General features: G+C 53.8%; 4 protein-coding genes across 4 annotated transcripts; 2 read left to right on the top strand and 2 right to left on the bottom strand.

The window, feature by feature from the left end:
• Positions 1–252: 252 nt before the first annotated feature.
• SPSK_04836 (mediator of RNA polymerase II transcription subunit 5) lies at positions 253–4,110 on the bottom strand (the record flags this gene model as incomplete). The annotated part of the gene is made up of 1 exon (XM_016731598.1): positions 253–4,110. One exon carries the CDS (start codon positions 4,108–4,110, stop codon positions 253–255), a length of 3,858 nt encoding a protein of 1,285 aa, XP_016583388.1.
• Positions 4,111–5,951: 1,841 nt separating this feature from the next.
• Positions 5,952–6,908, bottom strand: SPSK_05452 (uncharacterized protein; the record flags this gene model as incomplete). The annotated part of the gene is made up of 1 exon (XM_016732198.1): positions 5,952–6,908. One exon carries the CDS (start codon positions 6,906–6,908, stop codon positions 5,952–5,954), a length of 957 nt encoding a protein of 318 aa, XP_016583387.1.
• Positions 6,909–15,854: 8,946 nt separating this feature from the next.
• Positions 15,855–16,544, top strand: SPSK_05568 (exosome complex component CSL4; the record flags this gene model as incomplete). Its single annotated transcript, XM_016732311.1, has 1 exon — positions 15,855–16,544. The coding sequence occupies one exon, from the start codon at positions 15,855–15,857 to the stop codon at positions 16,542–16,544; it is 690 nt and encodes a 229-aa protein (XP_016583386.1).
• A 1,582-nt stretch (positions 16,545–18,126) lies between these two features.
• Positions 18,127–19,200, top strand: SPSK_05398 (uncharacterized protein; the record flags this gene model as incomplete). Its single annotated transcript, XM_016732146.1, has 1 exon — positions 18,127–19,200. The coding sequence occupies one exon, from the start codon at positions 18,127–18,129 to the stop codon at positions 19,198–19,200; it is 1,074 nt and encodes a 357-aa protein (XP_016583385.1).
• Positions 19,201–19,327: the final 127 nt, after the last annotated feature.

Raw genomic sequence — 19,327 nt, 5'->3', positions numbered from 1 at the left:
TCAGCATAGCATCTCGGCGTCTGGTATAAAAGAAAAAGAAAAATTAGAATCAAGAACAATCCAAATGAGAACTGATTAGAAACTGTCCCTGTTTTCAGAAATGAACTGGTATATAACGACACAATACGAGCAAAAAAATCATAGAGGTAAATAATAAGACTACGTTGAAACAAGATTGCTCCTCTGAACTCCCTCATATCCCAAACGGAGAACCTCCCCCTTCCGTGGGTTTGCCTCGAACATCCACAGAATCTAGTTCGTGTAGTCAATCCACGAGTTCAGCAGGTCCATGTCGCCAAACATGCTCGGATCGCCCAGATCAAGAGAGCCACCCTTACCGTCGCCGGTCCCACTGCCGCTGCCGCCCATGCCAAGGTCACCCAGGTCACCCAAATCACCCAACCCATCCAGGTTGCCAAGGTCGCCGAGGTCGCCGAGGTCGCCTAACTCACCCGCCGACCCGGCACCAGCACCACCGCCGCCATCCGCGCCTGAGGTACCAAGGCCGGCCGCACCTGCATTTCCTTCTGCACCACCAACATTGGTACCATCCAGACTCGTCAGGCCGACGCCGTCGAGCACCATGGCGTCGCCGCCAGATTCGCCCCCGGCAGCTGCTGCGGCAGCGGCGGCAGCGACCATGCTGTCCATCGTGGTGTCATCAAGTCCTGCGGCAGCAGCAGCCGCGGCAGCCACAGTCGGATCGTCTACGTCGAGACCTGTGATTTCGGTTTGCGCAGGCGGTGGCGGCGGTGGCGGCGGCGGGGGCATCATCTGAGCTTCGACCTTGCGGTACAACCGCACGACAGCCTCGGCCATGGCAACGCCAGCTGCATCGTGCGAGCTCTGGATCTTCTTCCACTCCTCGGCCTTGAACATGAGGGCCTGGCGCAGGGAAATGCGGCGCTGCACGGCGGCAGTGTTGGCCACGGTGCTTCCAGCTGTGACCGGGCCGCTGTTATTGTTGTTGTTGTTGCTGTTGTTGCTGTTGTTGGAGGATGCCTGCGCCTTGGCTTCGCCGTCGACAAGCACATATAGCGAATCCGGCGACGGTTCGTTGGTGACGTCAGACGCACATATCAAGGCGCACGCGACGTCGTATGCAACGCTGCCGCTGCCGGCGTCGGTCTGTCGCTGGACTTCGTCGAGGATCAGCTGGAGCACACTCGAGGCGCCCACCAGACTCAGCCCAGCCAGGAACTGGCGATGTGTGTAGGATGTGGGCATAATGTTGACACCCGGGTGCAAGCTCCACTGCACAAAGCCTTGGACGGTCTGGCGCATGGCTGCATAGAGGCCACCGCTGGTGCCGCCCTGTCCGGAGTTGCTACGTCCGTTGTTGGCGGTGCCGTTGTTTGCATTGCTGTTAGCACTGTCGCTGGAGCCACTGCTGTTCGTGCCACTCGTGCCCGCCCAGTTGAGCAACTCATTGTGCTCGGCCGCCGCTGTGCGGCGCGAATGGGGGATGTTCTGTTTGAGCGCCTTGAGCAAGGGGTCAATGTCCTGGCTGCGCGGGTCCTGGCGTTGGTAGGTCCGCAGGGCATGCTCGAGCGGTTTGGCAACAATGTTGAGCAGCGCCGAAAGCATGAGTGTAGCTTCGTCTGATATGGAGGCTGGCTGCAGGATCAGCTGAAGGATGCGGATAATGGCCTTCTGCTCGGCCGGCTTGTCGACGCGGAGCGCATCCGACAAGTACACGAGAGCGGTGGCGAGAGATGGGAGCAAGAACGTGTCCACTAGATACTCAATGCCGCCCTTGAGCACGTCTTCGGGCAAGGCACCCGTGCTTAGGGCCTGAACAATCTGCTGGAAGAGGGTCGGTGTGAGCATGTAAAACTGGTGCGGAGGGCAGGAGGACATAAGGTCGTCGCTGAGGCCGCCGGCATCCGTATTGAACAGGCCACGGATCCAATTTCCCAAGTTCTCGCGCTCCTGCTCGGACAGTTCCACGAGAGTGCGGCCCTGGGCACCCGTGCTGAGCACACGGGCCACAAAGGAATCGGGCGACCACTGTATGCCCAGGTCGGCAATAGTCAGGTTGTAGCGGTAGACGAACGCCAGCAGCAAGAAGAGCGCAGAGCCAAACTCTTCGTAGATGGGCTGGTACTCGCCCTGGTCCTCGTCGTAGTGCCAGCCATCGAGGAGCTGGCAGAGTGGATAAAGAATAGCGGCGGGCCGCTCAAACAACAGCAGAACATCAAAGGCCAGCGGCTTCCGCACGAGCTGGTTACACAGTGTCTTGAGCGTAGCCGTTTCGCGGGTACGGCACAGATGGCCGAGCATAGCGACGAGGGCTTGGCAGACGGCACCAACGTTGCCGTCCATGTTGTCGAGCTGGCCGACCAAGGTCACCAAGTAATCCGAGTCGGCGAGGCACTGCTGTACGAGCTGCTCCTTGGTGTAGCGGCCGCCCGTTGGCAGGCTCTGGTATGTGATCTCACCGAGCAAGGTCTCGATGCTAGCCTCCGGGACCAGGCCATGCAAACAACACGCGAAGCAAAAGTCCTGGCGCACGCTGTCGGTAAAGGTGTTGGCGTTCTGGTTGTCGTCGAACATGGACGACATGGTTGGGAAGGCATTGGTGTCGACGCGACTCAGGGCCTCGGAGATGCAGTACTGCGAATCAAAGGGATACAGGGGCGAGGCGGCGAGCGACGCAAGCAGCAGTGGCACCTTGTTGATCAGGTACGACCGCAGCAGGTGCGCTGACGTCTGTCCCTCGCTACGGAACACGGCATTGGCAAGCACGTCAAAGGAAGCTAGGATGAGGTCGACGGCAGTCGCTTGCAAATCACCCTGGTAGCGGTTGTTGAGATAGCTGAAAATGGTCGCGTCGTCGACGAGCGGCCGGCCCACAAGCACGGCGTTGAGGTAGATGTACAGCCCAGCGCGGGAGTTGGAAATGGGCATTTCTGGCACAACCAAGTTCTGCAGGCCCACGGTGGAGTCGAGCAGGTCGTGAATGTCGTTGGTCGCCGTATTTTGCTCCTCTTGCTTGCCGCGCCCCTTGTTGGTCTTGCCCTTGTCGGCGGGTTCGAACTGCGCAAGCGTCACGGTACGAAAGTGCTCGAGACGTGCGGAGACGGGCGCCGAACCGAGCGAGATGGTTGGGTTGAAGCTGGCGAGGCCGTTGGCCAATACTCTGCGGACGCCCTTTGCAAACGGCTGCGCGAGGGCGGCAACCACCGACTCGTTCTCGCAGACGGCCAGGAGCAGCATCGCAAACGCGGCCCGGGACGCCTCCATCTCAGCTTGCCGCTGGGCTTGTTGGGAGGCGATGTCAGCCGGCCCAAGGGTCGCCGACGCGTAGGAGGATGCAGCAGTGACAAAGAGATCCATCCAAGCCGCCATACACGCCGCAATGGCGAGCGCCTTGCGCCCTCTGTGGATGGCATCCTCTTGCCGAACAGCACGACTAATGCGGTAGAACAGCGTCTCCTCGTTGTTGTACGAGTTGGCCCACAGCACAGGTCCAGCACCAGAAGCACTGCCGCCAGGGCCCTTCTTTGTGCTGCTGCGTCTACTTGCGTTGTTTAGCATGTCTGTGTCTTCGCCAGCGCCGTCACCATTCGCACCCTTGCTGTCGCCGAGGATGCTGCCTTCGTTGCCGTTGCTACCCCGTACCGTGCCAATAGCAGCGGCTGTTGCGGCTGCCTCTTTCCGTGCTCCTTGTGATGTCGAGTAGCGATATAAGCCGCGCAGAATGGACAGCACGTCCACATAGCCGAGCTGGAGCAGGACCTGAAGGTAGGCTGGGATGCGCGGGTCAATGGGGCTGGAGCAGGTCTGGGCCGCGAGCAGCGACATCGAGAATCCGTTTTGCCCTTCGCGTGGTGCCGGTGGTCGCAAAAACAGGTCGGCAAGAACTGTGGTTGAGACGGGATGTTTTCGTTGCTGGAGAGGCGCGTATTGAGCAAAGCGGTCGACATCGAGGCGCGTCGCGAGACAGCGCTGTATAAAGTTCGCCCACTGCTGGATGTGGTACCTGGACAAGGCTACCGGCCGGCCCTTGACGGGCTTGCTCTGAGAGCCATGACGGCCAGATGATCGAGGCGATTGAGGCGATTGAGGCGAGTCGACCGACAATGGTGCCGCCGAGTTGGCCGTCATCGGGAGGGATCGATAGGAGCCTGAGAGGGTCGGGGATAGCTTTGGAATGAAAACCAATACAGCCTGCCGCCCAATGTCGTCGGTGTCGACCGTCGGACAGCGATTAAGCGTGACAGGGAAGCGACTCGCGATGGTGTGTTGAGGATGAAGAGAGAGTGTCAAAGTATCCAGAATCGACCGCTCAAGAAAACCAAGAATAACAACCGCAAAAAGAAAGCGCGATCAGTCAAAAGGCTCCCATAGTTGTGCTTTCGGTTCGGTGTATCCAACTCGGCCGCAGACGGAAGGCAGAAAGGGAAAGTTGTGTCGTCCTCGGGGTGCGCTTCCTTTGTTGGGCGATAGTATATTTGGGGTTGTCGCTGGGAAGGTTCGATGCGCAAATGGAACAGTCGCACGCTGCAATCCGCGCATAAGGAAGGCGCGCCTGGGGTACCTTGAACTAGCACAGCTGCCCTGTAGGTCACTCGGGCCATGTGGCTTGCGCTGCTGTGGCTAGTGGCCTGGACAAGGCTGAGTTGGCAAGGGGAGCCTGTCTAACAGACTGCCTTTGTGCCTGCTCCATTTTTTTCGTGCACATCCCGTCATTTCCGCTTCAGCGGTCAATTACAATCCCCTGTTGCTACTCCGTAATTACTTACAGCAGTATTTATGAAGCCTCGCTTGGCACTCCAACCCCAGCAGTTCTATTCTCAGATGTTGGTTGTTTCTAGTTATTCTGTCCTTATTCAGGTGCAGTAAAGGTCAAGACAAAACGACCGTTTTGTTGATATGGCTCGCTCTCTGACAATAAGAAAGAAAATGGCAATATCTTACATCCCAGCTGACTGGTTGAGATGGCTGGGCTGTAGTCACCGTGCTTCGAACGAGCATGGGCGTGGTCAATGTGTGATTTGGGTGCTCTCGTGGCACTGACAAGCTTTGACATGTGTTAGGGCTAGACAGCTAGCCTCAGCTCCTCAGCAACCCAGGAACACTCCCTTGTCCTGTCCCGCCAATCCCCCTCCATTTACGTCCGTACCGTCCATCTCAGGCAAATGCACAACCAGAGCGGAAATGATGGACAGCGAGAAATGCGAACGGACTATATCGTACCGACGCGAACAGTTGCGCTGCGGGATCCGCAATGGTGAAGCTTATGAGATGTTGTTGAATCATGTTCCAGTCGACCATTTACTCAATGCTCAATTTATCCATCCCATTTCTGTCGTTTTGTGCCTTTTTGAAGGTTCGTTTAACTGTGATTAGCAATCGAGTGAATAAACGCAGATGACCAAACAGTCAAAGGATGAGGGAAGTACCAAGTAAAAGCGACGAATTGAAGGTTCTCGGACTATTTCCCGGAAAATAATTGGGGCCTCTAGTCCTATACGGAAACTGCGTCACAGTCTGTTCCGCGTTCTGTCCGTCTTATGTTGAAAAAGGTGCAGGGGGTAGAAAGGAAAAAAATAATCCAAAATCTCGAAACAGGGCGGCTAGTAGGGGAGAAAGAATAAACAAAAGCCCAATACATTCCATGATGCCGCCAACAATCAGTCAAGAGGGTACAGCTAAACCAGTAGGGAAAAGAACCGTCTAAAACAAGAAATAGGAACCCAAAATAAACGCCTGCCACGCTGCTGCTTCTTGGTCGTACTGCGTGACCAGACGGGTTCCCACAAACCATGCTATAATGTTACCTTGACTCCGTTTTCCTTTTTCATCGCTGCTGTCCCGAACAGAAACCGCACGCCGGGGAGAGAAGCACCTGCTCTCCATTTGCTATGCTGTACTCCGTATGACGCCCTGTCAAACAAAAAAAACGACAAATCGAAGCACACTTGCTGACGTTAAAGGGGACCATTTTAGTCTTCTTCCCGCTTTATATTGACACGCTGACCGCGTATGCTACCACCACTGCTACCGACATCACCGGGCGCACGTGGTCCCAGCATCCAGTCCTGCATGGCCAGCCACTCGCTCCATGTGGTCTCGGCGTTGACAATCTCGTCTTCAGACACGTTCTGCAGCGGCCGTAGAAAGGGCACGGTTTGGTTCTCGTCCATGTCGTAGTCGGCCTTGACTTTGAGCCAGTTATCGCTTTTGGCGGCAAAAAGGTAGTTTCGTCTTTCGGTTTCATGGATGGGGCCGATTCCAGCCATCCAATCATCGCCGAAGAAGCCGTGTAGCACTGCCGGAAAGTCAAAGGCGGTCGCGATGAGCCGCCGGATGTAGGGCACGAGTGTCACAAAGGCTGCCGGTTGGGCGGCCCCGCCGGCCGCTGCTGCAGCAGCTGCGGCAGCTGCCGCTGCGGCCGACCGCGAGGCTGGACCCCCACCAGGAGCGCTGTTTCTTGGCGGAGACACGAGTATAGGGTGGACGGATCGTTGAAAGGGCAGCTGGATGTTGACAAAGGCGGCGACAGCTTGCACTGGGGCCGAGTATTGGGCGTGGTCAAGGAAGTAGCGGATGCACGACTGGTATTGCACGTGCCATTCGAAAATGTCGAATTGTGCGTCGACAAAGGGCTGGGAGAAAGAATTCGAGTTAAAGTTATGCCCTTGCGTCGAGGAGGAAGAGGAAGAAGAAGGATGAGGTGACGGGTAGGTGAAAGTCTGCTGCCGGGCAGAAGCTGGCGAGGTAGAGTAGGAACAAGAATAGGGAGACTGTGAAGTAGCAGACGAGGAAGAGGAATAGGTGGCAGCATGCCAGCCGTTGGTTCGATCGGGGTTGGTGGCGCGAGAGTTTGCATTTGAATAAGGAGATGAATTTGCTACCTGTTCTTGCTGGAATGAAAAACCTCCAGCGCGATTGAACGCCATGATTGCAGATGCAAATCAACGGGTAACGAAGACCCCCGATAGATGTTGTGATAAATGGGCCGGGGAAAATCCACGGAGAACGAACAATATAGGCAGGCTGTAGTCAAAGAGCTGCAGGCGGCAAGAGATCGGAAGTTCGAAACTCAAAAAAGGGGGTCGTAATAAGTGATGGCTAGGCGGCTCTGTATGTTCGGGGTGGGCTCTTTTAATATATCTTTATGAGATCTCGAGACGCCAAGGCTTCCCAGAAACACGTTCCCGGGATCGAGTACAAGAAAGTCGAGAGCTGTAGCTGGGGTAATATTCAATTCGTTACCACGGCAAGGTCGTGGGTTTGCTGAAATACCGGAGTTCTTGTCGTAATTTGAATAGCACGGATCGGACGAGGAGGACAGGGCGCTCGCTTGGCTGAGACTGGCAGCTTCAGGCGTCTACAGCGGCGTCTGCTGTGATGTACAAGTAAGTATGTGCACATGGAGGTGTGTCTGTATGTCGGGGCAATCCTAGTCATAACAGTGTACGACCAGCACGAAAGGTGCAAATGCCCAGCAAATAAGTAGACATCGGTCGAGGTGCAATTGTAAAAAAATCAAATGAAAACGGCGACGTGGCTAGGCAAACAAGAAGGAAGTGCAGCAATAGTACGGCTCAGCAGCTCAGGAGAGCTCGTCCGATCTGGCGACAAGGCACAACAAGGGCAGGGGAACAGGACGAAACTCACAATAGATATGAAAATGCAAAGACCCGACCGTGGACGGCAGAAGGCAATGTGATTAATAGAGAAAGATTGACGAAAGTTGACCACGGATGGGGATAGCTGTGATGATATACTGCCAGCAGGCTGACAGGACGGGAGAGCAGCCGTCGATGGCAGAGGAGGGTGGTGGTCAATGTGTGTCTCTTGCCTTACATGAATTTAGTTAAGGGCAGCGGCAGACTAACGAGAGACGGCGCCAAAATGGTGAAAAGGGGGAAAGCAGAAGGCCGAAGCTAGCAAATAGAAAAACAAAACTATAACAAGACAACAATGAAAACAATAAAAATATATGTGATTAGTCGACGTTGAACGAGTCTTCATCTAAGCACGGACATTCATGCCACGCTCAGAAGTACATGTACGTCTAGATCTGGTCAATTCACAAGGAAATGATGGGTAGGATATACCGGACTGGTATGTAGGGCTTAGGCTGGCCACGAACGATAGGAAGAAAGCAGAGTGGGCGGCAGAGTGGAGGCCAAGGAAGGATCGAAGCTGGATGATCGTGTAGGAAGCAGACGCGTTTCTGAAGTGTAAAACAAAAAGTTGGCAGCAGAGAGCCCGAGAGTGCCTACCGTGTACAGTGCGGCTGAACGCCTGCCGCTAGGGATGGAGCAGCTGGGCGGCACACGGGATAAGAGACAGACTGAACAGGTCAGAAACCACCGATACAGGGTGAAGAGGATCACGGGAGGGAGTGCATAGAGGCCATCGGCGATGTTGCGGACGGGCAGAATATCCAAAAGAGCGTTATCAATAGACAACATGAGGTAGGCAGTGCCAAGGAGAATGATATGAACGCACCTGGACAGCTGTTGTTAACCTTCGGTGCGTGTTTCTTTTTTTCTTTCTTCTCTTGTTATATTGTCCTTTCTTTCCTTTTTCTTATATTCCGTTTTGCCTTCCGAAACACTTGCCTATTTCTGCCAGTGAAGGCAAATATAGACCTGGTTCCTTGTTTGTTACCAGGACCCCTAGTTTCGTCCCTGCTGTTTTTATTTTTTTGTTAGTCGTCTTTTAGGCCACTCCGACAAGGTTTGTACTTGTCGGGATAGTGCACCGAACGATGCGTACTCAAGAATTTTCTTGAGCCGGATGCACAGTGACGAACGGTCTGTGGGGAGTAGAAACCAACACAGGGCGTGCTTGGTTAATCGTGGGTGTGGGAAAGGGAAGAATATGGTGGAGGGGTGGAGCAACTAACTCTGGGAGGGGGCGTGGCAGATCCTAGCCGGCACGCGTCAAAGGGGCGATTGCCGCCGAAGGTGTGCGCAAGCTCTAACGACAAGATCAGCTGGAACCAAACCAGCAGAGCTCGCTAACCGCGGCATGCTGATGAGGCCTTGCTAAAAAGAAAATAAATGACAAAATGATTAATGAAAATGCGAGGGAGAAGGGAACCGTGGAGACGAAAAAGACGTTGAGGGTTGTCAGTCTGGTCGGTTCTCCATGGCATGCATCCCGGACAGTGTCCCGGTTTGGGGTGTGCAAGAATGCAGGGCGTTCCGGAGTAGTATGGAGTTCAGCCGTCGATGTCGGCGGCAAACGTGCCTCTTTGCGTGTGAGAGAGTTTGGTGGAAGCGAAAGAAGGTGAACTGGCAATGTTGGATACCGAGTTCTGGGCGAGGTCACAACCCCGTGATGGCCCAGTCGACCAAGGAACCGAGACAACCCCTTCGTCTGAATTTGCAAAGAATGACCATTTCTTTTTGCCCATACTGGCCCGCATATCTTTTCGCCCTTCGCGTTAAAAGGTTAAACTGCCATTTTTGCTGGACATGCGTTACCGGAAATTCGGCCGACGTCTTTTCTCCGTCAATGGCGCGCATTTTCTTACCTTTTGACGTTTAACATCACCGGTGTTGGGATCCCCGGCGGTTGTTAGAACCTTGCTAGATGAGTTGCTAGAAGCCTGGGCCAACTCCAGCCCGACCAGGATACATCAAAGAAAGATGCTAGGCCAAGGGTCCCACAATACGTCGTAGTGATGCCATTAGGTTATGCAAGTCGCTAATGCCGGGGAGAGACCCATTTGGTAGCACCTGCTTTCATTTCTGCTATGTGTTCTTTTGTGTCATTCTGTGCTGTTCTTCGTCTCCTGTCCCGTGTCCCGGTAGACCAGAAATGGCTAGCTGGTCCGCTCACGTAGCCGGCCGGCAAAGTCGTTAAACTTGCATGCACGTTTTTCTGCAAACTGTCAAAAAAGAGGAAGACGAAAAAGCGGCGAGGCGTCGCAACAAACAGGGCGTCATTGATTGTCGAGAAGTGCTCGGCGAGTCCTGCTATTGGAGAGGAGCGCTGCATGGATCGTGCGGTGTGCGTCCAATCATGGCATCGTATGGCAGTGTTTGTCGACCTGATGAGGCACAACACAACTCGGTGTTTATTGTTTTGCAAAGTACATGAAAGGAGGCAACTATCTTGTTGCTACTCTACGAATGGCGAAACCGACAGAAAGAAAGTGCGACCGTTGTTTCTTTCCATGTCTCTAGTCTTCTTTCCTCGTTGTTCTCCGTTCGCAAGGGTTCCACCGGCCAAGTGAACGCACTTTCCGCCGGATGCCGCCGACCAAGTGGGAAGCAGCAGTGAGAGTCCGACTACATTTTGATCGCTCTTGCCGTGCGTCTACGTCAGAGCAGCCTGGTCGTGTGTGGGTGGTCGGCACGCAAGGCGTGGGTTGCAGCAGAGTTCGCAGTTTACCGGAAAGAACCCTGCCGGCTGTGATTGGGAAGGCTCGATGGCATGTCCTGTCCCAGAGCGCTGACCGTCTGCTCTTTAGGCTTATCTAGATCGCATCGCCCTAGCAAAACCAGGGCCAGTTGTATTTGCCAGACCTCCAGTCAACGTGAAAACTTTTCCTGCTACGCCTGTTTGGTAACTCACCCCCGGCCGGTGCCTCTGCTCCCTAGTACGTCAGCATCGCACCCTCCCTAACTCTAACACAGCCCGGAAGATTCTTTTTGGGTCTGCAACTAAACCAGACCCGAGATCAGCTTTTTGTCAAAATCAAAATACGCAGCATGGACCTGGGAGAAGGAATGCGATGCCGTCAAAATCGCCAAAAAGAGAAAGGCTGCAGAGAAGGCGATAAAGACACTGGCGAGGCTGTCTCGGCTGCATCTTCAAGAGTCAAAAGACAGAGGACTCACTGGCAGCGAGAGCGTGGAGGTGAGTGCCTAACCACGAGAGCTGAAGCGTTTGGGATCGACAAGACGAGTGGCTTGGGGTGTTATGTCGTGGACTTTAACGGGAAGATGAAATAGAAACGAAAGGAGAGAGACACATCCAACCGGAGTAAGATCGCTGTCGATTTTGGGTATGAGTTACGCAATGATTACCGCTGGGCATGGTCCTTGCAAAGCCAATGTTAATGGTACCGAAACGTTCAGTCAGAATCTTTGCAGCGAATGGCGGACGAAGGGGAGAAAAAGAAACCACGTCACTGAAGAAATCTGGAGCATGGCCCTTGTCAACTGATCCTTGTCTCCATTGGGTAAAGGCTCATCCTGTTTCACCTTTTATTTTTCAGCAGGCGTTGACCAGCGCTTTGCTAATTGCCTCAGTTGGCCGCGAATCTCAGCTCTGACCATCAACAAGCCGCAGGAAAATGAGACTGAAATGCGGAAAAGTGACAGGAGAACGGTGGCCCGGAACGGGTTTTTTTTTCCGGTCTCACTGGCTTTTGGATTTTGTCTCGATTCAAGTGTGATTCGCTATGAAAATAAACGTCCGCAAAATCGGGTGCTCAGCCAATACCCGAGCGGGCAACTGGACAGACTGGCGCCGCTCCAGTGGGAGAGTAAATTGCAAAGAACGTATACCCAAGGAGAAATGCAGACAGTGACGTGAAATAAAACAAGCTGAATATTTATTAAAATTAAATATAATTTGACAGGTAGAACAAAACACAACCATTTCCTGGGTCGACGCATTCGTCAGTTAATGTGAAGGATGAATGCGTACACGCCCCGCCGACAGATGCGAGCTGAAAGATCTGGCGATCTACAAGTTCCCAAACCCCCGGGACAGGTGTTGGGGTGGCCCATGGGGCGTCGAAAAGCCAGCTGCCAGAGTAACTCGGAGAGGCAGGGCGCGCCGCACATGTGAATGAGGAGAGCAAGGTAAGACTCTTACCGAGGTCTGTGGCTGGTGAGAGCAGCTCGACTTAATGTGGCCAGAAGAAAATATCGTCGAAGTGAGCTGTCTGGCTGTGTTCCTTTCGCAACCTGTAACAATGGCATATTTTGGCCCAGCAAGCCTGGGCCATATGTGGCGTTTTTTGTGTGTGGTGGGGAGTGGCGGAAAAGAGGCAACCCACACATACACTACGGCATACCAAACAGCACGGTCCTGCCCACGCCCCTAACCCAGCCTCGTCTGCCCACCTTCGGGTGTGTAAGCCGTTAGTATTTGTTGTCCATGGTCAGGGCGAGGTGGTTTCCCTTTGCGGATGTACATATAAATGCAGCCCGAAGTGTGGCGGTGAGGTGTGAGTTGTGGCTCTGACGACAACCTTTTGCATCGCTTTCCCACTGCGAAGCGTAGACCTCTTCTGGTCTAAAAAGTATGCTGGGCAACGGTTATTTTCATCGTATCTCTACCCTCCCTGCTTCATTGCGTTTATCTTCCCCACCACCTGTGGGACATCGCTGCTTTCGATCTCTGCATCGCTGTACATCAAGCATAGAAAATATGACAAAATATGACCTGTGAAATGCGCAGAGGACAAAAAATGCACGAATGGACCATGCAAACATAGAACAGGCGGCCCGAGACCAGCGCGTCAGGGACCGACCGAGCATCGCTACATGGTGAGAGGCAGCACAAGTACGACACACAAGGACCTGGACAAGGATAATGACAAGGACAAACGAACCTGAACACATGGGCGCACGTAGAAACAACGCCTTGCCTGTCTTGATTGGCTCTCGACACAACACATAAGAAGCCGTCAAGCAAAGGATCAATCCTGACCTCGGTGTGAAACTGTGGAACGGACGAGTGCTTTGTTGCGGTTGTACACCGCACAATTGTACGAGTTTACGTGCGCCATGTGCGATGGACGGATCATTAAACAAAACAGGGATGGAGTAACGACGGAATGCGGCCAGACCAGCAAGAACAATGTATTTACTCCGTATGACAAAGACATTAGAAACGTCAAAAACAAAATATACGAAAGGAAAACAAAAGTAGACTGAAAAAGCCGAAAAAGTGAAACGCGAACAACGTATAAAAAACCTGGAATTGGTAACGGCCCCACGAAAGCAACGAAGCCATGTCGGACTTCTCCGAGCCTCGCTAGAGAGGGAACAAAGCAGTAATGCATTCACACAACCAAGAAAAAAAACATGGCAAAGCGCCAGCTACCGGGTAGCCAAATTACAAGCCCTACCTCGTGGCTAGGCCCGAGATTAGCGCGGTAGTCTCTTGATTTTCCCTGCAGGGTGGCGTGGCAATAGAACTGTGAAAATGGTCTCTGTGGTATGGGCGCATGTGTATGGCTGCGCATGACGCACTGAATGCGGGTTAAATCCTATGTAGTGTTCGTAGTCGCCGTGCTCGGTTTCGATTTTGCCGGGGAAAGAAAAGTGAGCGGCAGAGGCGGAAAGTGACAGGAGTCGACATACAACCACGACAACGAAAATAGACGGACCTCAAGGCACAAAAATAAAAGCATGGCAAAATGGATGCTGGTAATGAAACGTAATAGAAATTTAATGACAAGGAGTCGGTGTAAATCTGAGTGAAGTAAGAAAACTACATCAACTGCATCTAACGACTCAGTCGAAGGACTCTTAAGGAAGAGTGTGAAACCCCATATGTAAATATTTTGAATTTCATTTACGAATGTATATGATATTGCTTAAGTCTTTGGGGACGAAATAAAAAATCCTCAAAAAGGAGAGGAGATTGCCAAGCTTTTTTTTGTTCTTCTAGAACAATAAGGATATGACAGGCTTCGAAATTATTCCAGAGTTTATAGCAATGACGAAACAATGACAGAAGTTCCTCCGGTCCAATCGAATTAGTCAATGCCGAAATGGAGTCAGTGAATAAAATGGACAATCCAGAGAGGGATAGCGCCGGAGTTGGCGTGGTGTGGAAAGCTGGACCAGCCTGCAAGTCTTACAAAAAAAGTTTTCTCTGTCCGTTTTATGCAAGCAACGCACTAACCAACCCAGCGGCCGCCATTGCAATCCACTCACACCAACCCTCCACGTCGTGTCCGATCCAGCGTCGCAGTCCACGGATCTACGGACCTGGACCTTGTGTTGGTGGTCTGTGTCAAAAGTGTGGGAGCCGCAGCGCAAGGACGGGAGCTCGAGTTAGTTTGCTGTGTCTTATTCTGTAATTACTCCACAGTTCTATTTGGCCTTGTTTGTGTGAATCAGAAAAATATCAGTATCCATGTCTTGTGATGCGATTGCAATTTTTAACTGTCATTTTTATTTGCTCCTTTCATTTGTTAGATCCACAGTGGCATTTTTGTCATTTGATTTCATAGGCTATTTTTAATATGTTTCTGTCACACATAGCCACTATAAAACCAGTGGACCATCGTAGTCAGGGTAAAAAGGGGGAAAAGGGAAAAATCGAACTTTTGGCCAATGGTGTCATGACATATTACGAAAATGGCAAACTGAACCATCTAGCTCATCTCAGCAAGTAGACGACAGCAGCCTACAGGAAAGCGGTAATTGCATACCGTTGAGACATCTGGAATAATGCCGCCAAATAAGCAATCGGCCGGCCAATTTGCTGTCGGGAGGCCGATTGGACGGAAACCGAGAAGCACGGAGCCTATTTCAGCAGTTACAGCCAACAAGGGTTGAATAAAATGAACAGACAAGTCTCTGTATGTTCTTTATCTTGTGTTTTCGCCACGACGACTGTTGGATTTAAAATGAAAGCCCACAACGTTATTTAACTCTTGACATGTGCTTTGAGTTGAGCCGCGGCAGGTCTCCGAGAACGTAGGCTGACGCGTTCTGCAGAATTGCTATCTGTGCAGCTGGTGCAGCTGGTGCAGCTGGTGCAGCTGGTGCAGCTAGCATGCAAAAGCAGCCATAAGGCAGGAAACCAGAAAAGGCAAAGTGTCAATCGGGATTCAATGTCCCGGATAGCAACCACGACCTATCGTGTTTGTGCGTTCCGATTGGCGGTTGGAGATTGTCGATTCTCAAACTTCGATTACCGATTGTCGAGGATTCAGCTACCCAGCCTTGCTGGCAGGTGGAGTTTTCGGCGAGCTTGGGGGAGACTCCAGATCTGACTTAAATATACCCTACACCTCACCTCATCATTACATGCTGGGCGCCGCTTGACTTGCCCCTTCCCAAGTGACTATTTTGACGGGGTAGAAGGGAGGAGGAGGCAATTTTAAAATCATTCATCTCCGATCCTTGGGTCCTTTGGGTTCGGGGACCAATACATCTTGACAACGTCGTATTGTTCCCGCCACAAGCACAATTGGCCGTGCGTATGGCCCCGTCAGGTCAACACAATTCTCCTTCCCTCCAATGTCCCTCCATGCGGGACCTGACTTCGTGACGTCCACTCTAGCGCCCCTGACCAGGTACGCCTGTTTCACTTTACATTTTCATATGAATACGCCACAATGCGAATGCTTGTCAAGCTGACTAGCCTCACGTCAGAGAACAGACGATTCAAACAAATGCAGGAAACCGACTGTCGAGTAAACGGCAATCTGAGAGGCGTGTTGTCGTTCGGCTTGTCGTTCGGCTTGTTCAGCTAGAATAGCTTGCTCCAACAATGCAAGGGCTTACCAGAAGAGCTGAGAGCTCACCGGAAGACATTTACAGTATCCCGCATTGTACGACCTTACGTTGTCTATACTGTGGACGTACAAAATAAAGAGAACTTGATGGTTTCACAGCAGAGTCCGACATATAAGTTGGAGGTCATTACCTAAAAAAGACTAGCGTGCTTTGGCGTGCTTGCCTCCTCCCCATATTCATGTTGGAGGAATCGGAAAACAAAAAGGCGGTCGCACTTTCTGCCACCGGGCAGAAAAAAAGTTAGCGGCAAAAGGCTTCCTGCCCGTTCAGCTCACACCAACGTGGGACGCAGGCGACAGCACAAACAAGGGCAGCTGAACCACGCAAACAACACACGCAGACGCGCCATTAGCCTTCATCTGGCCATTTTATTTACTGACTTGCAACATGGCTGCCGTGGCTTCCACTGGACAGGTGACTGTCCCCGGGCAGCACCTCGGTCTGGCCAGCCAGTACCTCCCAGGCCCTGGAACACACCTCGCGGACGGACATGTATTTGCCTCGCTCTTGGGACACGTGCAGATTGCCAAGTCGGCAGAGGCCGTCGCAGCAGACAAGAAGAGTGCTGCGGCTCCCTCCGGCCCGGCGAAGCGGCTCACGCGCATCGAGGTCCCGACAGCGGCATCGGCAGCCGGCAGCATTGATCGCAGACCGACGATTTCCGTGTCCCGTGCGGCCGTTGCGGATGGCGGCGAGGTCTTGCCGGACGTTGGAAACACGGTGCTGTGCCGTGTGACCCGCATCACGCAGAAGCAGGCGGTGGTGGCCATCCTGGTGGTGGGCGAGACGGTGCTGGACACGGAGTGGCAGGGACTGATCCGGACGCAGGACGTGCGGGCGACGGAGAAAGACCGGGTCAAGATCTACGAGTCGTTCCGGCCTGGCGACATTGTGCGGGCGCAAGTGATTTCGCTGGGCGACCAGGCCAACTACTACCTGTCGACGGCGAGCAATGCGCTGGGCGTGGTGATGGCGACGAGCGAGACAGGGAGCCCGATGTACCCGGTCAGCTGGAAGGAGTACATCGACCCCGAGACAGGCCTGAGTGAGCTGCGCAAGGTGGCAAGACCTTTTTGAGGGAGGGACGAAGTTCGGAGGTGTGCACCTCGCCACTGGAACACAACACACATCTTATGAAAGCACAGCATTTGTCTACTTTCCCCGGTGGCCTGCCCCGATCACGACTGGGGTTGCTTCCAAATCGACGCAATCGCGGCTCGAGAATGTCTTCGGATCCGGATCTCTACTTGACGAATATATGCGTATACGACTCCACGGCTTAGCCACGGCTAGTTGTGGATGTCATATTGATGCACTACTCATAGCTGGCAGTTCGACGAGTGCATAAACCTTGGCTGCACATCATTCATGCGGCCGTTCAGGGCAGCGACTCTGCCGCCTCCGGGCACTATTTCCTCCAATGCCGTTTATGCTTCCGGGAAACGGCCACGTCAAAAACAGTTCAAAAACAGCAAGACAAGCGATGCTTCTGCGAGCGGCTTGCAAAAATAGATTCCATTGTGCTATCTTGCAAACAACTGTGACGGGTTTGCGGATTCGCGGATAGGCAGCGATTGGCGAGGATCCTTGGATCTCTAATGCAGCAAGCATCTGCCCGTTTCTTGCAACCAAACCAGGAACGGATCTTTCCTTCCTAATGAATGGGCTGAAAGACGACGGTGAACGAGGAGCGAAATAGAGAGCGTCTTTCGGAAGACTTACGATACCGTGTCCCTGAAGGCCCCTGTAACGTTACTGACGGGGTTGTCGTCACGAAACGCCGCCCACAGGGCACAGCAATAAAATAGACGAAATAACAGAGGTCTCGAACAATGAGCAGAACAATGACGAACAATGAGAAACAAAAGAAAACAAAAGAAATCAAAAGAAATCAAAAGCACAGCGTTCCAGACATCCAAGGAATGTCACAATGTCACGAACGGACGTGAATGCGATCGGCAAAACTATAGCCCTTTTCGTGACCTGTAGACTATTTGGTGTCCGCTCTGCCGCTGTCTGTTAGCAACGGTTGGCGACACCCTGTCGTGAACCCCTGGTGGGAAAACGCGCTGTTGGCTCAGGGGAGAACAAGCGCTTGACGTCACGCATTATGGTGTAAATTCGGGAGCTACAGCGTATTACGAATGTACGGGCAATGGCAATGCCACCTTAGTTGTGGGCCGTATTGGCTTCCTTCCTCGTAATGGCGCACATGCCACAGGACACCCTGGACTCCTGCCCAAAATAAACCGACAACCACCCAACCATGGCACGCAGACCACAGGCATATCCTTACCAGGAGGGGAAGGCGCGGGCAACTGCAACCACGCCACCTTCCGCCTGAGACATGAGAGGAGACATTGTCGCTTAGGCGCCGAGAAGGCAGGTGACAAATTCTGACCTCTTGTTGACTCTCCTCCATATTGAAGTCTCGACAACATCTCGTCAACTGCATCGTTCGTCCGCTGGACCAGCACAACGAGATCGAGAGACACGACCTCTCGCGCGGCACGCCGCAAGCGTCATCGAAACGACACGCGACGACGTGGCGCGACAGCTAAGCCAGCGAACGGCGGCATCGACAACCACGACGATCACGACCGCGTCGACACATCTGAACAAGACGACAAACACTGTTATTTCACGTACTACTTCCGTCATGGCCGCCGCTGGAGAGGCTTCGCCGTCGTCGTGCCCATGTCCACAATGTGGCTTCGCCGTCCCCCTTGCCAGCGATGCCGACGCTCTGCTGCGGCAGGCCCGCCAGCAGATCCTTGCGTTGGAATCACAGGTCGCCCTGCTCGACCAAAAGGCTGCCGCCGCCATCGACCGCTGGGCCGACTACGAAGACGAACTGACAGCGTTGCGGCGAAAGCTGTCGTCGGCGGGAGCGGGAAGTGCCGTTGCATCCACATCTACTTCCACATCCACATCCACGGACACGGCTGGTAACCCGCCTCTCACACCTGCCTCGCCAACACGCACCACTTTCTTGCCCGCCGGCGCCGCCAGCCGCTTGTCGGCCCTCTTGTCGCCCCGGCCGGCCAAATCAACGCCCAACTTGAAGGCAGCTGCGGCTGCCACTGCGGCGGCACCACCACTGCCGTCGCTGCCACCGCCATCACCATCACAACCTTCACAGCAGCCTCCACCTCCACAGACGCTGTTGCAGTCCAGCAAGCCGCAAAGTACGGCCGGCATGCCGACGCCGCCGCCATCGGCCACCACCACCCGTGACGCGCATGACTCGACCGCCACATCGCCCGCTCCAAGGACACCGTACGGCTCCTTTCCCTTCTTTGGTGGCAAGACGCCATCTGCAGCGCAGCTGCCGTCGCAACCAGAGGCACACGCTGTCCCCTCCACGAAAGAGCTGCTCGACGCTCTCACGCGCGAGCAAACATTGCGGCGCCAGGCCGAGGGCCGTCTCCAGGACACCAGTCGCGAGGTCGAGGAACTCAGCGTCTCGCTCTTTGAGCAGGCCAACGAAATGGTGGCCGAAGAGCGGCGTGCGCGCGCGCGCCTCGAAGCCCGCGTTGCCGTCCTCGAACAGCGCGACACCGACAAGAAGCGGCGGCTGGAGCGGCTGGAGCAGGCCATGGACCGCATCGAGCGACTCCGAGCCATGCTGGGCGCTGTGGATGGTGGTAGCGACCGCACAAAACCAGCACGCAGTGACGCAGCGTCGCTGCACGAAAAGCAAAAACTGCCCATGACGACGGCGATTGCATAATACGGGGATGCATTGCGTTGCTTTTACGCTTGCGCGTCGACACCGACGTCGCTCTGGGATACGGGTACGGGAAAAGGAACAAACGGACTTGGCAGGATAAGGCTTCCCAGGAAAGGGACTGGGACAC

The sequence above is a fragment of the Sporothrix schenckii genome (assembly GCF_000961545.1).
Source record: "Sporothrix schenckii 1099-18 chromosome Unknown Cont49, whole genome shotgun sequence".
In the NCBI taxonomy this organism is placed as follows: domain Eukaryota; kingdom Fungi; phylum Ascomycota; class Sordariomycetes; order Ophiostomatales; family Ophiostomataceae; genus Sporothrix; species Sporothrix schenckii.
The sequence above is the reverse complement of the archived record's forward strand: the minus strand, read 5'-3'. Positions and strand labels throughout refer to the sequence as shown.